The 25,782-nt window shown below is 44.5% G+C and overlaps 1 protein-coding gene and 1 long non-coding RNA gene across 2 annotated transcripts in view; both read left to right on the forward strand.

The window, feature by feature from the left end:
• Positions 1 to 869: 869 nt before the first annotated feature.
• On the forward strand, positions 870 to 3,076 carry LOC118940111. Its single transcript, XR_005036713.1, has 3 exons — positions 870 to 935; positions 2,158 to 2,432; positions 3,008 to 3,076. It is a non-coding gene; the product is annotated as an uncharacterized LOC118940111 (long non-coding RNA).
• A 5,561-nt stretch (positions 3,077 to 8,637) lies between these two features.
• LOC110493298 (SWI/SNF-related matrix-associated actin-dependent regulator of chromatin subfamily D member 1) overlaps positions 8,638 to 25,782 on the forward strand; it is a 38,575-nt gene continuing 21,430 nt past the window's right edge. Inside the window, exons 1-6 of the mRNA XM_036950919.1 lie at positions 8,638 to 8,875; positions 20,918 to 21,093; positions 21,333 to 21,498; positions 24,986 to 25,108; positions 25,221 to 25,337; positions 25,533 to 25,634. Coding sequence (XP_036806814.1) covers positions 8,690 to 8,875; positions 20,918 to 21,093; positions 21,333 to 21,498; positions 24,986 to 25,108; positions 25,221 to 25,337; positions 25,533 to 25,634 — 870 coding nt within the window. The 5' untranslated portion in view covers positions 8,638 to 8,689. The remainder of the gene's footprint in view (positions 8,876 to 20,917; positions 21,094 to 21,332; positions 21,499 to 24,985; positions 25,109 to 25,220; positions 25,338 to 25,532; positions 25,635 to 25,782) is intronic.

Consider the following 25,782-nt stretch of genomic DNA (forward strand, 5'->3'; position numbering starts at 1 on the left):
AGAAATAACTTTTGGATATCAGACCGACGGTAAGTCACCAGCATTACGACCAGGAATATGACTTTCCCGAATTGGATCCTTTGTTCGTACCCCCCAGGGCAATTGAACTTACCCCAGAGGCTAATCCAAGTATTCAAAGTGGACTTCTAGTCCGACGACTCAGGAGGCGTGACCTCCATCCACCGCTTCCGAGTATATTACTCGCTAATGTTCAGTCTCTGGAGAATAAAGTAGACGAGCTCAGGGCGAGGATCTCCTTCCAGAGAGACAACAAGGACCGTAACATACTCTGTTTCACGGAATCATGGCTCTCTCCGTGATATACTGTCCCTGTCTATACAGCCTGCTGGGTTCTCAGTACATCGCTCAGACAGGAATAAAGAACTCTCCGGGAAGAAGAAAGGCGGTGGTGTATGTTTCATGATTAACTACTCATGGTGTGATTGTGATAACGTACAGGAAGTCAAGTCCTTTTGTTCAACTGACCTAGAATACCTCACAATCAAATGCCAACCGTTTTACCTCCCAAGAGAATTATCTTCGGTTATAGTCACAGCCGTGTATATTCCCCCTCAAGTTGATACCACAACGGCCTTCAAGGAACTACACTGGACTTTGTGCAAACTGAAAACCACATATCCTTAGGCCGCATTTATTGTAGCTGGGGATTTTAACAAAGCAAACCTGAGGAAAACGCTACAAAAGTTATATCAACACATTGACAGAGGTACTCAAGCTGCTAAAATACTCAACCACTGTTACTCCCCCTTCGGGGATGCCTACAAGGCCCCTCCCCCTGACCTCCCTTCGGGAAATCAGATCACAACTCCTTTTTGCTCCTCCCTTCCTATAGGCAGAAACTCAAACAGGAAGTACTGTGACAGAAATGCTTGTACGAACTCGAACCCAGGCACAGAGAAACACAGCAAGCAGAGGTAGGAATAAATCCAGAACTTTTACTTAGAGTCTTAAAAGAAAGTAGTCATGTTATAATCTGCTATAGTCTGATATAGTCTGATATAGACTGCTATAGTCTGCTATAGTCTGTTATAGTCTGTTATAATCTGTTATAGTATGTATTAGTCTGTTATAATCTGATTTGGTCTGTTATAGTCTGTTATAATCTGTTATAGTCTGTTATAGTCTGTTATAATCTGTTATAGTCTGTTATAATCTGTTATAGTCTGTTATAGTCTGTTATAGTCTGTTATAGTCTGTTTTAGTCTATTATAGACTGCTATATTCTGCTGTAGTCTGTTATATTTTGCTATACTCTGCTACTGTCTGTTTTAGTCTGTTATATTTTGCTATACTCTGCTACTGTCTGTTTTAGTCTGTTATAGTCTGTTATAGTCTGTTATAGTCTGTTATAGTCTGTTATAGTCTATTATAGTCTGTTATAGTCTGTTATAGTCTATTATAGTCTGTTCTAGTCTGTTATAATCTGTTATAGTCTGTTATAGTCTGTTATAATCTGTTATAATCTGTTATAATCTGTTATAGTCTGTTATAGTCTGTTATAATCTGTTATAATCTGTTATAATCTGTTTTAGTCTATGATAGATTGCTATAGTCTGCTATAGACTGCTATGGTCTGATATAGACTGCTATAGTCTGTTGTAGTCTGTTATGGACTGCTATAAACTGTTGTAGTCTGTTATAGACTGCTATAGTCTGCCCTCCACTATAACTCACAGAGGTACAGTAGTTCAAGCGTGACTGATTATTATTTTAGCAATTACTCTGGATGGAACCACCAAGGTATGACAATACTGAATATGATATACTGTATATACCACAGCCCATCATTCATTAGGTTCCTGTAACACACACACACACACACACACACACACACACACACACACACAAACACACACACACACACACACACACACACACACACATACACACACACACACACACACACACACAAACACAAAAACAAACACATGTACAGGGCTTCCTTCAACCAAGCTAAGGCTCCAATATAATTACTCAGGGAAATGTCCTTTCTCAGTTATTTTTAACCTCACAACACAAGTTTGTTTTCCCCCTATTACATTAGCCAAGCAAATAGATAGAGTAAAGGATACATTATGATGTTATGAGTTTTCTGGTGGCCTTGTGTCTTTGTCTAAACGCTTGTCTGCTTCTCAGAAGACTGGGGGGGAGGAGTGTGAGGAGAGGAGGGGTGTTTCCCAAATGGCATCCTATTCCCTATTAAGTGCACTACTTTTGCCCATGAAGCCCATGGGGCTCATTTTGGAAGCAGAAGAGGAGATGCTGCCAACAACCAAAACTCAGTGGATGCCCTGTGTTGCATTCTGATGAGGCACTGCCTCTTCTTCATCACTTCGGCTGTGTTTCATTCTAAGATGTTCCCCCTTACTTCTACCCTCGTTCCCTTCCTTTAGTGGATCTGAGACAACTGGGTAAGTGGAACTAAGCAATAGCTCCACCTAGTTTCTTACTATAATAGCTCCACCTAGTTTCTTACTATAATAGCTCCACCTAGTTTCTTACTATAATAGCTCCACCTAGTTTCTTACTATAATAGTTCCACCTAGTTTCTTACTATAATAGCTCCACCTAGTTTCTTACTATAATAGCTCCACCTAGTTTCTTACTATAATAGCTCCACCTAGTTTCTTACTATAATAGCTCCACCTAGTTTCTTACTACAATAGCTCCACCTAGTTTCTTACTATAATAGCTCCAATTAGTTTCCTACCATAATAGCTCCACCTAGTTTCTTACTATAATAGCTCCACCCAGTTTCTTACTATTATACCTCCACCTAGTTTCCTACCATATTAATCTCACTATCACACCCTGATCAGTTTCACCTGTCCTTGTTATTGTCTCCACCCCCTCCAGGTGTCACTCGTTATCCCTGGTGTATATATCCCTGTGTTTCCTGTCTTCCTGTGCCAGTTCGTCTTGTATGTTCCAAGTCAGCCAGCGTGTTTTTCCCCATGCACCTGACTTTTCTATTCTCTTTTAATAGTCCTCCCGGTGTTGACCCTTGCCTGTTTTCTGGACTCTGTACCCGCCGGCCTGACCAATCAGCCTGCCCTGACCTCAAGCCTGTCTGCCACTTTGTACCTCCTGGACTCTGTACCTCCTGGACTCTGTACCCGCCGGCCTGACCAGTCTGCCTGCCCTGACCTCAAGCCTGCCTGACCAGTCTGCCTGCCCTGACCTCAAGCCTGCCTGCCACTCTGTACCTCCTGGACTCTGTACCCTCCTGCCTGACCATTCTGCCTGCCCTGACCTCAAGCCCGCCTGCCACTCTGTACCTCCTGGACTCTGTACCCTCCTGCCTGACCATTCTGCCTGCCCTTACCTCAAGCCTGCCTGCCACTCTGTACCTCCTGGACTCTGTACCCGCCGGCCTGACCAGTCTGCCTGCCCTGACCTCAAGCCTGCCTGACCAGTCTGCCTGCCTTGACCTCAAGCCTGCCTGCCACTCTGTACCTCCTGGACTCTGTACCCTCCTGCCTGACCATTCTGCCTGCCCTGACCTCAAGCCTGCCTGCCACTCTGTACCCTCCTGCCTGACCATTCTGCCTGCCCTGACCTCAAGCCCGCCTGCCACTCTGTACCTCCTGGACTCTGAACTTGTTTTGACCTTTGGCCTGTCCACGACCATTCTCTTGCCTCCTCCTTTTGGATTATTAATAAATATCAAAGACTCAAACCATCTTCCTCCCGTGTCTGCATCTGGGTCTCTGGGTCTCGCCTTGTGCCCTTATACTCACTTGCCCAGTCCTATCAGATCTATAACGGGAGGGAAGTGAATGACGGCACGGGGAGGGAACATCTTCTTGGAATGAAACACACCCATGTTGCTACCCCAGACTTACCTTGAATAAAGACTGTCCTACAACCGAGTGATCATCATAATAAATCATGGTATTATGGATGCATTACTTTAATACATACATCCATAGAACCGTAGCATCGCACTTTTCAATGATTTATGGTTTTTTTAGGTCTATGTTAGTGCATTCGACACGCTTTCCAGAACATATTATTCTATTTAGGAAGTTATTCAGAGAATACAATGATATGCTTTGTGAGTTTTGTATGTAGGCTACATGATTTATGCAGTTGTCTACTCAATTTAGTGTTAATATACTGTACGTGTACTGTATTATAGAATAGATAACTACAGAGGTAATGTCTGATGTTTTCTTCCAAGCCTATCTAGGAATGGTAAAATTCTCTTCACTTCCGCGGTACATTCACATTCACATACTGTACCAGGCTATTCAACATCCCCTTTTCTGATCACAAGTGGAATTGATGTGTTTTAGGACAGAAACAGTATCCCAGGTTCCGACCTCATAATATTTGTCAGTTTTCCAGGCAAAATCGTTTCCACCTAAGTATTAATTTATCCTGTCAGATCTCGCAGTGCAATTAGTGGGCCCAGCCGTATGTCTCAGATAAGACGGCAGCAGTGCTCTAGTGGTCACAGAGGCTCGACTTTGCATCCTGTTCATTAAGAGCTGTAGATAAGAGGATTAGCAATTACAATTGGGACATGGTATGCGTCCTGAATGGCACCCTATTACTTTTGCATTACTTTTGACCAAGGCTCTGCACTATATAGGGAAGAGGGTGCCATTTTTATTTTAAACCTTTATTTAACTAGGTAAGTCAGTTAAAGAACAAATTCTTATTTACAATGACGAACTACCCCGGCCACCCCAAACAACGCTGGGCCAATTGTGCGCCGCCCTATGGGACTCCCAATCACAGCCGGATGTGATTCAGCATGGATTACCGTGCACTATATAGGCTCCCGCAGTGCAAGAGGCGTCACTACAGTCCCTGGTTCAAATCCAGGCTGTATCACATCCGGCTGTGATTGGGAGTCCCGTACACACATGCTGGTGGTGCGCACAATTGGCCCAGTGTCGACCGGGTTAGGCCATCTTTGTAAATAAGAATTTGTTCTTAACTGACTTGCCTAGTTAAATAAAGGTTTAAAATAAAATGGCAACCTCTTCCCTATATAGTGCAGAGCCTTGGTCAAAAGGTACAAAAATAATTACTGTGCACTATATAGGGAAGAGGGAGCCATTTGGGAAACAACCGCCTTCCAAGTGTGCATAGGGAGAGACTTTCTATTATTAGTTCTTCTTTTCGGTTCATTCGTTTAAAAACTAAAAGTAGTATGATTTGTTACTGTAAATGCAGGTAGTTGAAGCTTTAATACACACACACACACACACTACACACACACACACAAATCACAACCCCAACTTTGCAACACACGTTTATCCCAGTGTAAAACGGCCCAGGAGAAGAGAAAATGGTATTGATTTTTTTTAAAGACTGCAAGCCTGCTAATGGGCCGGGAGTTTCATGACATCATTAATGACATCATCAAAGTGAGTCTGTAAAAGGGTGTATATTGTGTTGATTAACTCCTGGCCATTACACTATAGTGAGTTATACAAGACTCAATGCTGACTTAGGTCCAGTCTGGACACTGGCCTGCCATTAATACACACTCTTATGCACACACACACACACTGGGCCCAACCATCACCTGACGTCTCAAGTCACGTTGATGTCTGGGTATGGTGCACTCTCAGCTCTGCTTTGCTCCGCCTACAGGAAGGAAGCTAGCAGACAGCTTCATCAGCCAAGCAGAACAAAGAGTTTCACTGGGCAGGAGGATGACAACATTGTTCTGTCTGCCCACCTGCCTGCTGAAGTCTAACTGTCTCTCTCTCTCTCTCTCTCTCTCTCTCTCTCTTTCTCTCTCTCTCTCTCTCTCTCTCTCTCTCTCTCTCTCTCTCTCTCTCTCTCTCTGCATACGTACCATGAATCTATGATACTTTCCGCGTGGTTAGCCAACCAATAAATCCTGTTGTTTTTGTGAAAATGAACACAGTGTGCAACAATGATTTTATTTCAGCCACTGCACGCTGTTTCAGCATTGAGTCTTGTTCCAGACAGGCCACTGCAAGAGAGAAAAATTACCTAACTGTTTGTTACAGTTTTTCTCAATTGCTAAAACACAATTTCTGAAACCTTGCTCCATTTCCTGAAAATATTAAACACAAAACCTCATCTTCAAGCAATATTTACATAACCTCTGACTCCTCTCGCAAAATGAAACATTCGTCTCAAAACAGTTTTACCTGTGTTCAAAATCAAACACTGCTCTCAAATCATAAACAAAGTGATCAAAATGATATACACTCTCAAGCAGTCAGTAAACAATACACCGAAAAATAGAAAACACATTGTTCAAAACATACAATTCTCAGGGAGAAGTACATTTTTAATCTAAAAAAACATTCAGATTTTTCCGTCATTTTAATGAACGAAAACATGTTCTATCATAGTAGCTCAAAATTGATCAGATCTGCTTTGCTCTTTGCAATTTTGTTTTTTGTTCTTCCTCCTCCTTGTACCCCTATTTTTACAGTACTGTACCCTGCATCTCACAAACTTGTCCTTTGTCTCTGTGATACTGTAATTATTGTTCTTTGTTGACATGAACCTGCAACCAGTCAAAATCTATTGAGGAGTCAGTACTGTTAATAAATAGAAAGCACAATGTTCAGGGCCATACAATTCATCCATTGTACAGTATACAGCCTACAATGCACTGTACTACAGTATCCATTCTCAGACTTTCTCCTTCCCACCTTCAACAACCTGTTTGCTCTCTGAACTGGCTTATATTGGTTGTGTCGCATCATTTGAAACTGGTTGAATCAATTTTGAGTGGTTGTGTTCAATCAATGGCATATGTTCTCTATTTGTATTTGATTGTTGCCACTTGTGTTTACCAGTATGGATGACATGTGCATTAGAGTGTAGAATGTGTTTTGAGAATGAGAATGTGTTTAGAGTTTTGCTGAAAAGTCTAAGTGAGATATGCAAATTGTGTTTTACCATGTGAAATGGTTTACGTTATTGACAACAGACTGCATAATTAGCTAAATGAGTCCAGGCAACTGAGAACTTTGTTCAGCCAATGGGTTTTAGTGTTTCAGCAATTGAAAAAAACTGTAATAAACAACAATCAGTCCCCAATCCTCTCTATCTTTCTCTATCTCTCTCTCGCTGTGCCATTTATTGGATTAATAAAAGTATATACAGTATACAATGTTTTCCCAACCAAAATTATATTTCAGCTGCCAGATGTTCAGTGTTGAGTCATGTCCAGCCCGGTGATCAAACAAGCTGACCAAGCAAGCTGAACTGACTGTTTGTTAACAAACAATTATCTCCTCCCTAATCCTCTCTCCCCCTCTCTCTTTCTCCTTCCCCCTCTTTCCAGCTCTCTCCATCAGAGCCATTTCTCTCTGACCCTCTATCTTTGTCTCTCTCAAGTTCAAAAATGTATTCAAATTCTCATTTAAAAGGCTTTAATGGCATGAATAACAAGGTCAATGTTGGGAGCAACTCAATATTAGGAAGGTGTTGCTAATGTTTGGTGTCCTCAGTGTATATATATATATATATAAACAAATAAAACAAAATAAATATCTAATACAAATGTTTATAATGGTCAACATTTCATATTTATTAAAACAATGTAAATGATTGGTGGTATTTATATTGTCTATATACTATAATTATAGTACACAGAGAAAATAGTACATTGTATGTTTCCTCCCTCCTTGTGGCAAGCTGTGACATACTGCGCTGCCAACTATATAACAGACCTTTCCCCCAAAGGTATACAATGTTTACCTTTCTTTGATTGTTTAAAAATGTGTAGACATTTCCATTGTGGCTTTGGGGAAGGACTCTCTAACTAATATATATATATATGGGGCAGAAGACTATAACTTACAACTCTCCCCTCTTTCTCTCTCTCCGACTTCATCACAATCCATTTGAGTGAATCAACGATGACATTGTCTTCGGCCAGGGGTTTGCTATGGAAGAGTATTTTGGCTTAATGTCTTCCCTCATTGATGTTATAATGAAACCGATGGCAGGCAGCCATGCAGGCTGATCAAGTGCCTTTAAAAGTGCTATTCAAAGAACAAGTCGATCATTCAGAATTACCTCATGAGATGAGATGTTTGTCAAATATGTGTATCCGTGTGTATGTTTACCATTTTAAAATAGGATTTCTTTACCTCTCAATACAGTAGAGATACTAGAGATACAATAATATTAACATTTTAACCTGTTGTACCTGTTTGAAGGTTAATTGGGGCGGCAGGGTAGCCTAGTGGTTAGTGTTGGCCTAGTAACTGAACGGTTTCAAGTTCAAATCCCCGAGCTGAAAAGGTACGAATCTGTTGTTCTGCCCCTGAAAAGGCAGTTAACCCACTGTTCCTAGGCCATAATTGAAATTAAGAATTTGTTCTTAACTGACTTGCCTAGTTAAATCAATTTAAAATTAAAAAATATCCCAGTCAGTTCAGGTCAATGCCTGGTGCCAATTGTAAAGGTCCAGAGACCGGTTGGCAAAGACATATTAGTATGCCCCCATACAGAAAGATTTTTGGTTGCTTTCATTTTGAGACTGCTTTTATGTAGAATGTAAAATGTAGAATGTAACGATCTATACCACAATAAGGGCTGGTTGGAATTGAAATTAAACACCAGAGGTCGTTGTTGTTAAAAGAATCACTCCGCTACTCCTCTCTTCTCGCGATAGTTCCATTCCACTATCCGGCGACGGAGATACCCAGAAGAGATGGCGGCCAGAGGTAGTTTTCAATCAGCTTCAACGGGAGGTGGTGGCGGGGGAATGGGACCCGGACCCCCGGTACAAGGTGGAGGACCAGGCATGGGACCTGGAACTCCTGGAGGAAGGATGGGACCCTCATCGGGCGCACAGAACCACCTCTATCGCTCTCCGATGCCTGGGCCTGGATACCCGGTGAGCCACGACTTAACGGCTAACGTGACGTTAGCTAGCTGCAAGCTAGAACAAAGCCTTTGTCAAAGCCGTAGCTAGCCTATGCTAACAGTATCTAGTTAGCGATGTGGGCCCTTACTCGTAAAGACCCCCTAATTTACTGATTGTCGTTGTTGGTTGATTGTTTTTGTGGCTTTTCCCAGTGGCATGGTTATGCATAATTAGTTAGCTAACTACACTGTCGATGACCACCTAGTATGATGAGCTGTTCTGTCTGCAAGTGGTACAGTAGCTAGCTAGCCCATTTGCTAGTTGTTTGGCGCTTGTTTGCTTGCTAGCTACACAGATAACATTAAGCTTGTAAAGTTACGTTAGTTTGAATGAAAAGTGGATGGTGTGTGGGTCTCTACCGCACCTGCTGCCTCGACCTCTGCTCTGTGTCGGCTATGAAAAGCGAACATACATTTTACTCCTGAGGTGACCTGTTGCACCCTTGAATAACCACGGATTCATATTTCATAGCTTAAAGTAACCGAAAGATCGCAGGTTCGAATCCCCGAGTTGCCTCGGTGACAAATGTCGATGTGCCCTTGAGCAAGACACTTCATCCTAATTGCTCCTGTAAATCACTCTGGATAAAAGCGTCTGCCAAATGACTTAAATGTAATGAAGGTCTAAGCATCTTGGAAGAACGATCTGGTCTTAATAACCATGGACTCTTCTTTTCAGTAGCGGTGCGTGGCCAAGCCAGTGAAACAGCCATATTACAACGATAATTGCATTGTTTGCTCATTTGTTCATACGCCACCGTGATATTACAATAAGGCAGTGACAACGAGTCACACAGCGGTGGCGGAATAAATTCAACTACACATAAGTTTGTTTCATCACAAAAACTGGAGAGCAACATCTGTCCTGTGAAGTCCACAAAGCAAATATTGCATGTAACAGTTACATGACCTGGTCAAACAAGTTAATGTTTGACAGTTTTACTAAACAACTACTGATTTAGAACCACAGTTTCCGCAAGTCAGCACAAAGACAAGGAGAGTATTGCCTCCTTTATTCCAATACTCTGTAATTCCAGCACCATTTCAACTTAAACATTCACATCAAATCAACAAGGCTATATAATGCTTAGTTTAATACACTGAAAACACATTTTAAAGATACCAGAGACAATTTAGTCCAATCAATGTTACTAAATATCATGTGGCTGTCCATGGTACTGATTTCGGTCTGGGTGCCCAAGTAAAACAACATTTTTGGGAGATTCACTCTACTTGTAGACTAGTTGAATGACAATGCTGTCCTCAACTCTTTCATGTAGGCAAAGCGGTCTACGGCTCTGTCCGCTTTTAGTTGTTTTCATAGGCTACCTAGCTAAAATGCTTGCTAGCCTAACTTCCTCACATGGGCAACAATGAACCAGCTAAGTGAGTCCTTTCATCTTTCCCGTCCAAAGGGAATCTATGCAGCTGGCTATACGTTCGTATCCCCTGTGGACCGGTTCATACATAAAACAGTCTCCATTCAGGCTGCAAATGCATCGATTTCCTCCTCAGCCCGATTTTTAACGGCGACAAGATGGAAATGATGTGTCATTTCTTTATGAAACAATATTCTCCTCCGTGCTAGAGGTGCTAAATGCTAGTCCCAGATGTTGCGTGTTGTAATGTCAGGAAGTAGCATTAGCCACCATTAGCATGGTGGCTAATGGTGCTTCATGAAGAAAGTAAGCATATTTCCCCACCTACTTGCCAGTATATTAGGAATATATATATATATATATATATATATATATATATATATATATATATATATATATATTAGTATATCAGGGTTAATTAGGAAATCGACGCCTTTGCAGCCTGAATGGAGGATGTTTTATCTACGAACAGGTCCACGGGGGATACAATTGTATAGCCGGCTGCATAGATTCCCTTTGGAGGGTAAGATCTTTTGATGGCGCCGGAGGGAATGGCTGCCGTCTTATCGGCTCTTAACCAACCATGCTATTTTGTTTGTCTTTTTTCGCGTTGTTCGTAACTTGTGTACATAATGTTGCTGCTACCATCTCTTATGACCAAAACGAGCTTCTGGATATCAGGACTGGGATTACTCACCTCAAACTGGCGCGAGAGATATACTAGACACCAGACCAGGCCCAGATCCCCGTGATTCGCTGGAAAAGGAAACGGGTTTCACGGAAAGATATCAGGATGCCTTGTGAGGATCAGGCGACCAGTGGCTAATCTGCCATTGCCTTCCGTTCTGCTAGCTAATGTTCAATCGCTGGAAAATAAATGGGACGAACTGAAAGCATGTATATCCTACCAATGGGACATAAAAAATGGTAATATCTTATGTTTCACTGAGTCGTGGCTGAACGATGACATTAAGAACATATAGCTGTCAGGTTATATACTCCATTGACAGAACTGCAGCCTCTGGTAAGACACGGGGGCCTATGCATTTATGTAAACCGCTGGTGCACGATATCTAAGGAAGTCTCGAGGTTTTGCTCACCTGAGGTAGAGTATCTCATGATAAGCTGTAGACCACACTAACTACCTAGAGAGTTTCTGTATTTTTCATTTTACTACCACAGACCGACCACACTCAATGAGCTGTATTCCGCCATGAGCAAACATGAAAACACAAATCCAGAGGCAGCGCTCGTAGTGGCTGGGGACGTTAATGCAGGGAATCAGTTCTAATTTCTATCATCATGTTAAATGTGCAACCAGAGGGACACACACAGAGATGTGTACAAAGCTCTTCCTCGCCCTCCATTTGGCAAATCTCACCATAACTCTATCCTCCCTATTCCTGCTTACAAACACAACATTAAAGCAGGAAGCACCAGTGACTCGGTCTATTAAAAAAAGTGGTCAGATGAAGCAGATGCTAAACTACAGGACTGTTTTGCTAGCACAGACTGGAATATGTTCCAGGATTCTTCCGATGGCATTGAGGAGTACACCACATCAGTCACTGGCTTTATCAATAAGTGCATTGAGGACGTCGTACCCACAGTGACTGTATGTATAGACCCCATCCAGAAGCCATGGATTACAGGCAACATCCGCACTGAGCTAAAGGGTAAAGCTGCCACTTTCAAGGTACGGGACTCTAACCCGGAAGCTTATAAGAAATCCCTCTATGCCCTCTGACGAATCATCAAACAGGCAAAGCGTCAATACAGGACTAAGATCGAATAGTACTACACCAGCTCCGACGCTCGTCGGATGTGGCAGGGCTTGCAAACTATTACAGACTACAAAGGGAAGCACAGCCGAGAGCTGCCCAGTGACACGTGCTAAATAACGTCTATGCTCTCTTCGAGGATAGTAACACTGAAACATGCATGAGAGCATCAGCTGTTCCAGACGACTGTTTGATCACTCTCTCCGCAGCCGATGTAAGACCTTTAAACAGGTCAACATTCACAAGGCCGCTGGGCCAGACGGATTACCAGGACGTGTACTCCGAGCATGCGCTGGCCAACTGGCAAGTGTTTTCACTGACATTTTCAACCTCTCCCTGTCTGAGTCTGTAATAACATGTTTCAAGCAGACCACCATAGTTCCTGTGCCCAAGAACATTAAGATAACCTGCCTAAATGACTACTCACGTCTGTAGCCATGAAATGCTTTGAAAGGCTGGCCATGGCTCACATCAATACCATTATCCCAGAAACCATAGACCCACTCCAGTTTACATACCGCACCAACAGATCCACAGATGATGCAATCTATATTTCACTCCACACTGCCCTTTCCCACCTGGACAAAAGGAACACCTACGTGAGAATGCTATTCATTGACTACAGCTCAGCGTTCAACACCATAGTGCCCTCAAAGCTCATCACTAAGCTAAGGATCCTGGGACTAAACACCTCCCTCTGCAACTGGATCCTGGATTTCCTGGAGGGCCGTCCCAAGGTGGTAAGGGTAGGTAACAACACATCCGCCACACTGATCCTCAACACTGGGGCCGCTCGGTTGCTTGCTCAGTCCCCTCCTGTACTCCCTGTTCACCCATGACTGCACGTCCAGACACGACTCCAACAACATTAAGTTTGCTGATGACAACAGTGGTAGGCCTGATCACCGACAATGATGAGACCGCCTATAGGGAGGAGGTCCAAGACCTGCCTGTGTGGTACAAGGACAACAACCTCTCCCTCAACGTTATCAAGACAAAGGAGATGATTGTGGACTACAGGAAAAGGAGGACCGAGCACGCCCCCATTCTCATCGACGGGGTTGTAGTGGAGCAGGTTGAGAGCTTCAAGTTCCTTGGCGTCCACATCATCAACAAACTAACATGGTCCAAACACACCAAGGCAGTCGTGAAGAGGGCACGACAAAACCTGTTGCCCCTCAGGAGACTGAAAATATGTTCCATGAGTCCTCAGAGCCTCAATATTTTACAGCTGCACCGTCGAGAGCATCCTGACGGGTTGCATCACTGCCTGGTATGGAAACTGCTCGGCCTCCGACTGCGAGGCACTACAGAGGGTAGTGAGTATGACCGAGAACATCATCGGGGCCAATCTTCCTGCCATCCAGGACCTCTACACCAGGTGGTGTCAGAGGAAGGCCTAAAAATGGTCAAAGACTCCAGCCACCCTAGTCATAGACTGTTCTCCCTGCTACCGCACGGCAAGCGGTACCGGAGCGCCAAGTCTAGGTCCAAGAGGCTTCTAAACAGCTTCTATCTAAAATTGGTTTGGGCCCCCAATCATTGCCCCCTGTATATAGCCCCACTATTGTTATTTACTTCTGCTCTTTAATTATTTGTTATTCTTACCTCCTTTTTTTTTAAAGGTATGGCTTTAAAGAAGAAGACTGAAAAGGTGGCTACAAAGTATTAACTTAAGGGGGCTGAATAATTTTGCACGGCCAATTTTTCAGTTTTTGATTTGTTAAAAAAGTTTGAAATATCCAATAAATGTCGTTCCACTTCATGATTGTGTCCCACTTGTTGTTGATTCTTCACAAAAAAATACAGTTTTATATATTTATGTTTGAAGCCTGAAATATGGCAAAAGGTCGCAAAGTTCAAGGGGGCCGAATACTTTCGCAAGGTACTGTGTGTGTGTGTATATATATATACACACACACACACACACACACACACACACACACTGAGTACACCAAACATTAGCAACACCTTCCTAATATTGAGTTGCTCCCATCACTTATCCCCTCGGAACAACCTTAATTCATCAAATGTTTGCCCCATGAGGTAATCCAATAATGTATACGCTACCATCTTATCTATTTCTTACTTTCTCTCATTGGTTGAGACGTGTGGGTGTGATACACTGAGTGAGACTCAGAAATCATTGATTGCTTTGCACCTGTCTCAATGAGAGAAGATGAGAAATAGACAAAAATGGCGGGCGTGTACATCGTTGGATTACTTCATGGGGCCAAAACGGTGACTTCCAAATCGAGTATTTTTAAGAAAGTATCGGCAAGAAAAGGTTGGTCGGGGGAAAAAATAATCTCCTGCTACGGCTATACGGCTGTTTGATATCAGTGGTCATCACAGCTAATGATGCAAACCGTTTGATGCCGACAGCTACAGTTGCAGATGAGGGGGTAATTCTGGCAGAGCAAAAATGTGTTTGGTGTTTTAGTAACGTAAAGAACAGAAGTACTGCTAGCTAAACGTTTGGGGGGTGGGGGGTCAGTATGTGGTCATTGAATTTGACACAGTGTACACATACAAACACCCATTTTATTGTTGTTATTACAACAATTCAACTGGAAAAACATTTCTCAGTGAAAGGATGTTCTAATCTTCTCTCGTGTCCTTGACTACGTGGAACACAAACGCCAACCTCACTGACTGCAGCATCCTTCATAGTCACTCAGCCACATATTCTGTTAGCCTTAGAAGCACTCCCCAATTGTTCTGTAGAAGACCAAGGTTGCACAGAGATGTGGTGAATTGAGTGAAAAATGATTTATAGAAATTTTAATGGATTTTTTGTTGCATTCTTCAGTCGCCTCGCACACAGTAATGGCCACGTTTACAAATGTGTGGGCAGTTTATTAGTGAAAAGATACATCCCACTTTGATTTGTCTTCGTATGTTAACTCCAATCTCCTTCTACCTTGAACACAATGGGCAAGAGGTTTTCAAACAAAATGGCATTGGCAATAAATAAATAATTAGAAGCCAGCTTTTCAGTGGCTAGCTCTCTTCCAGCTATCCTTTTCAGTGGCTAGCTCTCTTCCAGCTATCCTTTTCAGTGGCTAGCTCTCTTCCAGCTATCCTTTTCAGTGGCTAGCTCTCTTCCAGCTATCCTTTTCAGTGGCTAACTCTCTTCCAGCTATCCTTTTCAGTGGCTAGCTCTCTTCCAGCTATCCTTTTCAGTGGCTAACTCTCTTCCAGCTCTCCTTTTCAGTGGCTAGCTCTCTTCCAGCTCTCCTTTTCAGTGGCTAGCTCTCTTCCAGCTCAACTTTTCAGTGGCTAGCTCTCTTCCAGCTCAACTTTTCAGTGGCTAACTCTCTTCCAGCTATCCTTTTCAGTGGCTAGCTCTCTTCCAGCTATCCTTTTCAGTGGCTAGCTCTCTTCCAGCTATCCTTTTCAGTGGCTAACTCTCTTCCAGCTATCCTTTTCAGTGGCTAGCTCTCTTCCAGCTATCCTTTTCAGTGGCTAACTCTCTTCCAGCTATCCTTTTCAGTGGCTAGCTCTCTTCCAGCTATCCTTTTCAGTGGCTAGCTCTCTTCCAGCTATCCTTTTCAGTGGCTAGCTCTCTTCCAGCTATCCTTTTCAGTGGCTAGCTCTCTTCCAGCTATCCTTTTCAGTGGCTAGCTCTCTTCCAGCTATCCTTTTCAGTGGCTAGCTCTCTTCCAGCTATCCTTTTCAGTGGCTAACTCTCTTCCAGCTATCCTTTTCAGTGGCTAGCTCTCTTCCAGCTATCCTTTTCAGTGGCTAACTCTCTTCCAGCTATCCTTTTCAGTGGCTAGCTCTCTTCCAGCTATCCTTTTCAGTGGCTAGCTCTCTTCCAGCTATCCTTTTCAGTGGCTAGCTCTCTTCCAGCTATCCTTTTCAGTGGCTAGCTCTCTTCCAGCTATCCTTTTCAGTGGCTAGCTCTCTTCCAGCTATCCTTTTCAGTGGCTAGCTCTCTTCCAGCTATCCTTTTTTTTCTTCAATTAATTTACAAACCTCTGCTTTAGAACTTGTTCTATCTACGTGACTCATTGAAATCACTATGGTGACGAATGTGAGAATACGTTCTCTGCTGTGGATGAAAACTCTGGAATAAATAGAAGAGGCCAGATGGCAGCTTTTCAGCAGAGGCTGAAGGCAGGGTGCAGGGGCTGAAGGCAGGGGCTGAAGGCAGGGGCTGAAGGCAGAGTCATGAGATTCCAAACACACTGAAAACGGGGAGCGGACTACCTGGACTTGTCAAATAAGAAATGCATTGTTCCATTTGAAAATGTTTCGTTACGTCATTGCATAATGAACACGACCCAGGTGTGTTGTGATCTGCAGACAGTGTGAGGCTGTAGCTTGCCTTACAGTAGAGAACAGGAGAGGGTAGAGTGCATCAGCGTCGATGACAGCCGAACACAGCACTCCCCTTGAAGGCTGTCGGAGAGGGAGAGAGAGGGGTGTGTCTCTGGCTTTAGCCTCGTTGATCTGTTTTTATTCTTCAGCCTGCTACTGTCGCTACAACTTCTAGAAGCACTCATGCATTCAGAAACACGAAGTCGCCTGTTTGAGTTCCTAGCACATGGATTGGTGAGTGATGTGGAGGGTGTTTTTTTTATTGTGCACCTGCAAGTCATGCCTGTTTCCGTAACCATTGCTTGGTATGATTTTTAAGGGTGAATTTGGTATAATATTTACAGGTTATAAATTCAGCTATATATATATATATATATATATATATATATATATATATATATATATATATATATATATATATATATATATATATATATATATATATATATATATATATATATATATATATATATATATATATATATATATATATATATATATTAGGAAGTATGTGCATTGTATGGGGTACTACATACATTTGATTTATTTTTAAAAACTTTGATGCAAATTGCACATTTTTAGGATGGTGGTGAGTGATATTGTTTTGTGAATGCAAAATAGGGTGGCCTTTATTCAATACAAGGTTGTTTTTTTAATTCAATCTGTTGTGTTGGCTAGTGCCGATGTTTGTGTTGTCCTTCAATGGTCGTTCAGTTGACTTCCGATCTATAACAAAGCACTCCTGCCTGTGTTTCAACACATGGATTTTTATCCACTTGTTGCTTACTTACCAATGTCCTCTATTTATTAGTCTTATAGTTTAGTCTTATAGCATAGTCTTATAGTATAGTCTTATAGCAGCGATTTTTTTTAATCTCATTTTCACGCCTTTGAAACATCCTCTATCCAGAGAATCAGTAGAGTCCTGACCTTGGTGATAGGGGTGGTAGGTAGCCTAGCGGTCAGAGAGGCAGGTAGCCTAGCGGTCAGAGAGGCAGGTAGCCTAGCGGTCAGAGAGGCAGGTAGCCTAGCGGTCAGAGAGGCAGGTAGCCTGCCTAGCGGTCAGAGAGGCAGGTAGCCTGCCTAGCGGTCAGAGAGGCAGGTAGCCAGCCTAGCGGTCAGAGAGGCAGGTAGCCAGCCTAGCGGTCAGAGAGGCAGGTAGCCAGCCTAGCGGTCAGAGAGGCAGGTAGCCAGCCTAGCGGTCAGAGAGGCAGGTAGCCAGCCTAGCGGTCAGAGAGGCAGGTAGCCAGCCTAGCGGTCAGAGAGGCAGGTAGCCAGCCTAGCGGTCAGAGAGGCAGGTAGCCAGCCTAGCGGTCAGAGGGGCAGGTAGCCAGCCTAGCGGTCAGAGGGGCAGGCAGGCAGCCTAGCGGTCAGAGGGGCAGGCAGGCAGCCTAGCGGTCAGAGGGGCAGGCAGGCAGCCTAGCGGTCAGAGGGGCAGGCAGCCAGCCTAGCGCTCAGAGCATTGAGCCCCCCCCCCCCCCCCGAGCAAAACATTTTAGTGGCCTCTCTTACATATATATTTTTTAATTCCGTTTTATAGTTAGTTTCGTACAATTGTAAACATTTTGCTCTGTGGTTTATAGGAAATGTTGTTTAAAGCAAGTTTGCTGCAATTCAGTAGAACACATCTGTTCTAGAACACATCCTTGACCCTGACTGCGGGACAGAACAGAACACATCCTTGACCCTGACTGCGGGACAGAACAGAACACATCCTTGACCCTGACTGCGGGACAGAACAGAACACATCCTTGACCCTGACTGCGGGACAGAACAGAACACATCCTTGACCCTGACTGCGGGACAGAACAGAACACATCTGTTCTAGAACACATCCTTGACCCTGACTGCGGGACAGAACAGAACACATCCTTGACCCTGACTGCGGGACAGACAGAACACATCTGTTCTAGAACACATCCTTGACCCTGACTGCGGGACAGACAGAACACATCTGTTCTAGAACACATCCTTGACCCTGACTGCGGGACAGAACAGAACACATCTTTGACCCTGACTGCGGGACAGAACAGAACACATCCTTGACCCTGACTGCGGGACAGACAGAACACATCTGTTCTAGAACACATCCTTGACCCTGACTGCGGGACAGAACAGAACACATCCTTGACCCTGACTGCGGGACAGACAGAACACATCTGTTCTAGAACACATCCTTGACCCTGACTGCGGGACAGACAGAACACATCTGTTCTAGAACACATCCTTGACCCTGACTGCGGGACAGACAGAACACATCCTTGACCCTGACTGCGGGACAGACAGAACACATCCTTGACCCTGACTGCGGGACAGACAGAACACATCCTTGACCCTGACTGCGGGACAGACAGAACACATCCTTGACCCTGACTGCGGGACAGAACAGAACACATCCTTGACCCTGACTGCGGGACAGACAGAACACATCTGTTCTAGAACACATCCTTGACCCTGACTGCGGGACAGACAGAACACATCTGTTCTAGAACACATCCTTGACCCTGACTGCGGGACAGACAGAACACATCCTTGACCCTGACTGCGGGACAGAACAGAACACATCCTTGACCCTGACTGCGGGACAGAACAGAACACATCCTTGACCCTGACTGCGGGACAGACAGAACACATCTGTTCTAGAACACATCTTTGACCCTGACTGCGGGACAGAACAGAACACATCCTTGACCCTGACTGCGGGTCAGAACAGAACACATCTGTTCTAGAACACATCCTTGACCCTGACTGCGGGGCAGAACAGAACACATCCTTGACCCTGACTGCGGGTCAGAACAGAACACATCTGTTCTAGAACACATCCTTGACCCTGACTGCGGGGCAGAACAGAACACATCCTTGACCCTGACTGCGGGGCAGAACAGAACACATCCTTGACCCTGACTGCGGGACAGAACAGAACACATCCTTGACCCTGACTGCGGGACAGAACAGAACACATCCTTGACCCTGACTGCGGGGCAGAACAGAACACATCCTTGACCCTGACTGCGGGACAGAACAGAACACATCCTTGACCCTGACTGCGGGGCAGAACAGAACACATCTTTGACCCTGACTGCGGGGCAGAACAGAACACATCCTTGACCCTGACTGCGGGACAGACAGAACACATCTGTTCTAGAACACATCCTTGACCCTGACTGCGGGACAGAACAGAACACATCCTTGACCCTGACTGCGGGACAGAACAGAACACATCTGTTCTAGAACACATCCTTGACCCTGACTGCGGGACAGACAGAACACATCTGTTCTAGAACACATCCTTGACCCTGACTGCGGGACAGAACAGAACACATCCTTGACCCTGACTGCGGGACAGAACAGAACACATCCTTGACCCTGACTGCGGGACAGAACAGAACACATCCTTGACCCTGACTGCGGGACAGAACAGAACACATCCTTGACCCTGACTGCGGGACAGAACAGAACACATCCTTGACCCTGACTGCGGGACAGACAGAACACATCTGTTCTAGAACACATCCTTGACCCTGACTGCGGGACAGACAGAACACATCTGTTCTAGAACACATCCTTGACCCTGACTGCGGGACAGACAGAACACATCCTTGACCCTGACTGCGGGACAGACAGAACACATCTGTTCTAGAACACATCCTTGACCCTGACTGCGGGACAGACAGAACACATCTGTTCTAGAACACATCCTTGACCCTGACTGCGGGACAGAACAGAACACATCCTTGACCCTGACTGCGGGACAGAACAGAACACATCCTTGACCCTGACTGCGGGACAGAACAGAACACATCCTTGACCCTGACTGCGGGACAGAACAGAACACATCCTTGACCCTGACTGCGGGACAGAACAGAACACATCCTTGACCCTGACTGCGGGTCAGAACAGAACACATCTGTTCTAGAACACATCCTTGACCCTGACTGCGGGACAGAACAGAACACATCCTTGACCCTGACTGCGGGACAGACAGAACACATCTGTTCTAGAACACATTCGGTACGCCACGTCAGGAGAATACAACCTTGCTCTGTCTTGTGTAAGGCAGCAAGAACACCTGCAAGGAGAAATATAATATACCTGTAGTTGATGGAAAAACAAGCCGTTTTGTTTCTCACATCTCAACCATCTAAAGCACCTTCGTCTTCTCTCCCACAATAAAAAAACATTTTCTTTACTTCTTTTTCTTTGCCTCTTGTCCTACATTTCGTCTCTTTAATCCTATTTTCTTCTACCATCAAACGCCATCCATCTTTTCCTCTCCTCTCTTCCAGACTCTCTCCCCTCCCCTGTCTCTTTTCGCCTCTCTTCCAGACTCTAACCCCTCCCCTGTCTCTTTTCGCCTCTCTTCCAGACTCTAACCCCTCCCCTGTCTCTTTTCGCCTCTCTTCCAGACTCTAACCCCTCCCCTGTCTCTTTTCGCCTCTCTTCCAGACTCTCTCCCCTCCCCTGTCTCTTTTCGCCTCTCTTCCAGACTCTAACCCCTCCCTTGTCTCTTTTCTTCTCTCCCTCCAGAGACCAGGTGGGATGCCCCCATCCAGCCGTATGACCCCCCAGGGCCCGCCCATGGGGCCTCCAGGCTACGGCTCCAGCCCTGTGTCCCGACCAGGGATGCCCAGTGTCATGGACCCCTCCCGTAAAAGGCCGGCCCCCCAGCAGATCCAGCAGGTCCAACAGCAGCGCAACCAACAGTAAAATCTGACTAAGTATTATTTTAGGCTTGACTGGATTTATTTCAACAGCAGGTTTTCACATTGTTACCAGGGTTTAAGGGAGGGACGTTAAACATGTATTATTAGAATACTGTGATTACTTGTCCTCATTAAGAGTTGACCGTGTCTTTGTAGGGGGAAATAAATGTGTATACATAATGCATATTGGCCTTTTTTCATTTCTTATCAACTCACACTATTGTTATCTTCTGTTGCAGTACCAAGAAGAAGAAGATGGCGGATAAGATTTTACCTCAGAGGATCCGGGAGCTGGTGCCAGAGTCTCAGGCCTACATGGACCTGCTGGCGTTTGAGAGGAAGCTGGACCAGACCATCATGAGGAAACGTCTGGACATCCAGGAGGCACTCAAGAGACCCATCAAGGTAAACAGATGGGGTTATTTCCTCACTAGGGGCCAAGGCCTGTATTCATGAAGCACTTCAAAGTAACACTGCTGATCTAGGATCATTGTTTCCTTTTAGATCCTAAGGAATAACATAATATGAACAGGGTTTAAGTCCACGATCAGTTACTTTGTCTTGCTGATGTTGAGGGACAGGTTGTCCTGGCACCACACTGCCAGGTCTCTGACCGCCTCCCTATAGTCTCATTGTCGTCTGTGATCAGGCCTACCACAGTTGTCGTTGGAAAACTTCATGAGTCGTGCGTGGACGCACAGTTGTGGCTGAGCAGGGAGTACAGGAGGGAACTGAGCAAGCACCCCTAAGGGGCGCCTCGTGTTGAGGGTCAGCGTGGTGGATGTGTTGTTACCTACCCTCACCACCTGGGGGCAGCCGTCAGGAAGGCCAGGATCCAGTTGCTAAGGGAGGTGTTTAGTCCCAGAGTCCTTAGTTTAGTGATGAGCTTCACTATGGTGTTGAATGCTGAGCTGTAGTTGATGAACAGCATTCTCACATAGGTGTCCCTCTTGTCCATGTAGGAAAGAGCAGTGTGGAGTGCAATAGAGATTGCATCATTTGTGGATCTGTTGGGGTGGTAGGTGACTTGGAGAGGGTCCATGGTTTCTGGGATAATAGTGTTGATGTGAGCCATTACCAGCCTTTCAAAGCATTTCATGGCTGCATATGTGAGTGCTAGTCATTTACACAGGCTACCTTGCCGTTCTTGGGCACAGGCACTATGGTGGACTACTTGAAACATGTAGGTATTACAGACTGGGTCAAGGAGATGTTGAAAATGTCAGTGTAGACACTTGTCAGCTGGTTAGCACTTGCTCTGATAATCCGTCTGCCCTGCGGCCTTGTGAATGTTAACCTGTTTAAAAGTCTTACGGAGAGCGTGATCACACATCCGTCTGGAACAGCAGCTGCTCTCATGCATGTTTTGGTGTTGCTTGCTCACGGCTGGGTTTCCCTTAGTTTATATGAGAATTATGACAGATTACAAACAGGAACATATGCAAATTATGTTAATACCATTTAAATGTAGATGTTTTTTGCATTGGATATATTTACCATATCATTTGGAGACAGAAACATAAACCTTTTACGTTATCATAAGTAGACATAATTGCAAATGTTTAAATCCTTCCTATAGAAATACATTTAGTTAAGAATTGAACTTTAATCAAATGAGTTGACTCTGCACATGGGACGATTTCCCTGAACAACAAAAGGGAATATTGAATGATCCCCAAGGATCCATCACATCTCCCAAAAACGTTTTCAATGATAGTCTAGAAACTAAATGTCTTCTCCCTGGACCACCTCTTGAACATCAGGCCTCATCTTCACTGTCACTTTCCAACCTTGTTGAGGATGGCTCGTTGTCAGTCTCAAAAAGCCCCATTTGCCTGGATTACCACTAATTGTTCAGCATAACTGTGCGTTGGTGTGTGTGTTCCCAAACAAGGACCAGTTTGTGGGATTTGGAGGATGATGGACGCAACAGGGGAAAGCAAAGTCCCTTCCACCAGGTGGCTGAGGCGATATGTTGGCACGACTGCCATATTGCATCTCCATCCCAAAGCCCTTGCTTGGAAGTGTACTTCGCCAGACTGCCAAGAACCTTGCCCTTTTTTCCCCCCATTTTTTATCTGGTGTGGCCACCAGCTGCATTTTTTTATTTTATTTAACTAGGCAAGTCAGTTAAAAACAAGTTATTATTTACAATGACGGCCTAGGAACAGTGGGTTAACTGCCTGTTCAGGGGCAGAACGACAGATTTGTACCTTGTCAGCTCGCGGATTTGAACTTGTGGTTACTTTCGGTTACTACTCCAACGCTCTAACCACTAGGCTACCCTGCCTAGCTACCCTTATCCAGGCCAAGGTGGTGAGACATAGTAGTGATGACACCATAGGCCTGTTGATCTCTGCACCAGACAGGATGCTCTTGCCAGCATACTTGGGGTCCAACATGTACGCTGCGGCGTGTATGGGCTTCAGGCTTTTTGATGTATGTCAGAACTGCCGTTTCCTCTGCTTGGAGCAACAGCGAAGTGGGCAGGGCAGTACAGATTTCTCCTCCTACATCTGCAAACAGAGTCTGAACATCAGACAGGATGGCATTGTCTCCCTCAATCCATACAATGGCTACTGCTATAGGTTTCAGGAGTTTCAGGGTGCTTACCTCTCTCTCCCAAAATACATCATCCTGGGGGATCCTCTTGACGGGGCTGTCCAAATCGGCAGACTGTGATATGACCATTTCTTGGAGAGAGTCCTTCCCCTCCAGGAGACTGTCAAACATGATGACAACACCACCCCAACGGGTGTTGCTAGGCAGCTTCAATGTAGTGCTCTTACTCTTCTCACTTTGCTTGATGAGGTAGATTGCTGCTATAACTTGATGACCCTTCACATACCTAACCATTTCCTTGGTTATGTTGTAGAGTGTATCCATTGTTTTCAGTGCCATGATGTCCTTGGGGAGCAGATTCAATGCATGAGCAGCACAGCCAATGGGTGTGATGTGAGGGTAGGACTCCTCCACTTTAGACCAAGCAGCCTTCATGTTCGCAGCATTGTCTCACCAGTGCAAATACCTTCTATGGTCCAAGGTCCTTGATGCCTGCCTTCAGCTCATCTGCAATGTAGAGCCCGGTGTGTCTGTTGTCCCTTGTGTCTGTGCTCTTTTAGAATACTGGTTGAGGGGTGGAGATGATGTAGTTAATTATTCCTTGCCCACGAAAATTCGACCACCCATCAGAGATGATTGCAATACAGTCTGCTTTCTCTATGATTTGCTTGACCTTCACTTGACCTATGTTGAACTCTGCATCCAGCAAATGAGTAGATAAAGCATGTCTGGTTGGAGGGGTGTATGCTGGGTGAAGAACATTCAGAGATCTCTTTCAATACACATTACCTGTGAGCATCAGAGGTGAACCAGTTGCATACACAGCTCGAACAAGACATTCATCAGCATTTCATAGATGAACTCGCTTGGCAAACAGTGTATAGCTTATGAAGAAATATTCTAATTTAGTCAAGCAGAACCTCGAGAATCCCTAATGTTAGAGATCGCATCTCAAAAGACATGTCCACATGTTACCCTACGCTGCCGGTCTGTCCAGCCGCTGCATCAAAAAAACAGCTGTGTGTGTGTGTTTGTTCAGCCACGACTCCGTGAAACACAGAATATTATAGTTCTTCAGGTCCCGTTGATAGGATAGTCTTGAACGGAGCTCATCCAGATTGTTCTCCAGGGATTGTACGTTCGCCAATAGAATGGATGGTAGAGGCAGTAGTTTGGTCAGGGCGCCCCGACGCCTTTATCTCTTTCGGATCAAGGCTCAGGTCCGGGTTGAGTTTTTCCTGCTCATCACTTCCCATGTTTTCCTCTGAAGATTATACACATGTTGATCGTGAAATTTCAACATGACTGAACTTTTTTTTTGTGTTTTCAGCAAAAGCGAAAGCTTCGTATCTTCATATCCAACACGTTCAACCCTGCCAAGCCCGACGCAGAAGACGGGGATGGCACTGTAGCATCGTGGGAGTTGCGTGTCGAAGGACGCCTGCTTGAAGATGTAAGACTATTTTACTAGTTGTATGTTTGTGTGTTGACGGTTAGTGTCTGTGTGTGTTTTTTATCTAACTTGGTGAAATGTGTCTGATTTAAAAAAATATATATTTTCTCAGACTGCTGTGTCCAAGTATGAAGCAACCAAGCAAAAGAGAAAGTTCTCTTCCTTCTTCAAGTCTCTGGTCATCGAGTTGGACAAGGACCTCTATGGGCCTGACAATCACTTGGTCGAGGTAAAAACAAAATACGGTTTAATGTTCAGATAAAAAAAAAAAAAAATCTATGATTCGATTTATTTTCATGAACAATGTCAAGCGAATTGCCACCTCCACTCTTCTTAACCACTTTCTCTATTGTAGTCTTAGTAATGAGATTGTGTTCTAAAGAAACCAAAAAATAACTACTAAAGTTATTTCTATTGTTAATAGTGGCACAGGACCGCGACCACTCAGGAGACAGACGGGTTCCAGGTGAAGAGGCCAGGTGATGTCGGGGTACGCTGCACTGTCCTGCTGATGCTGGACTACCAGGTAAACACATTATTATTACTGTCCTGCTGATGCTGGACTACCAGGTAAAAACACATCATTACACTGAGTACGTTTACATGCACAGTAATAATTCCATATTAAACTGATTGTGGCTGTAAACAGATTATGCGATAGTCTTACACACCTT

This window comes from Oncorhynchus mykiss, chromosome 17, assembly GCF_013265735.2.
Source record: "Oncorhynchus mykiss isolate Arlee chromosome 17, USDA_OmykA_1.1, whole genome shotgun sequence".
Classification (NCBI taxonomy): domain Eukaryota; kingdom Metazoa; phylum Chordata; class Actinopteri; order Salmoniformes; family Salmonidae; genus Oncorhynchus; species Oncorhynchus mykiss.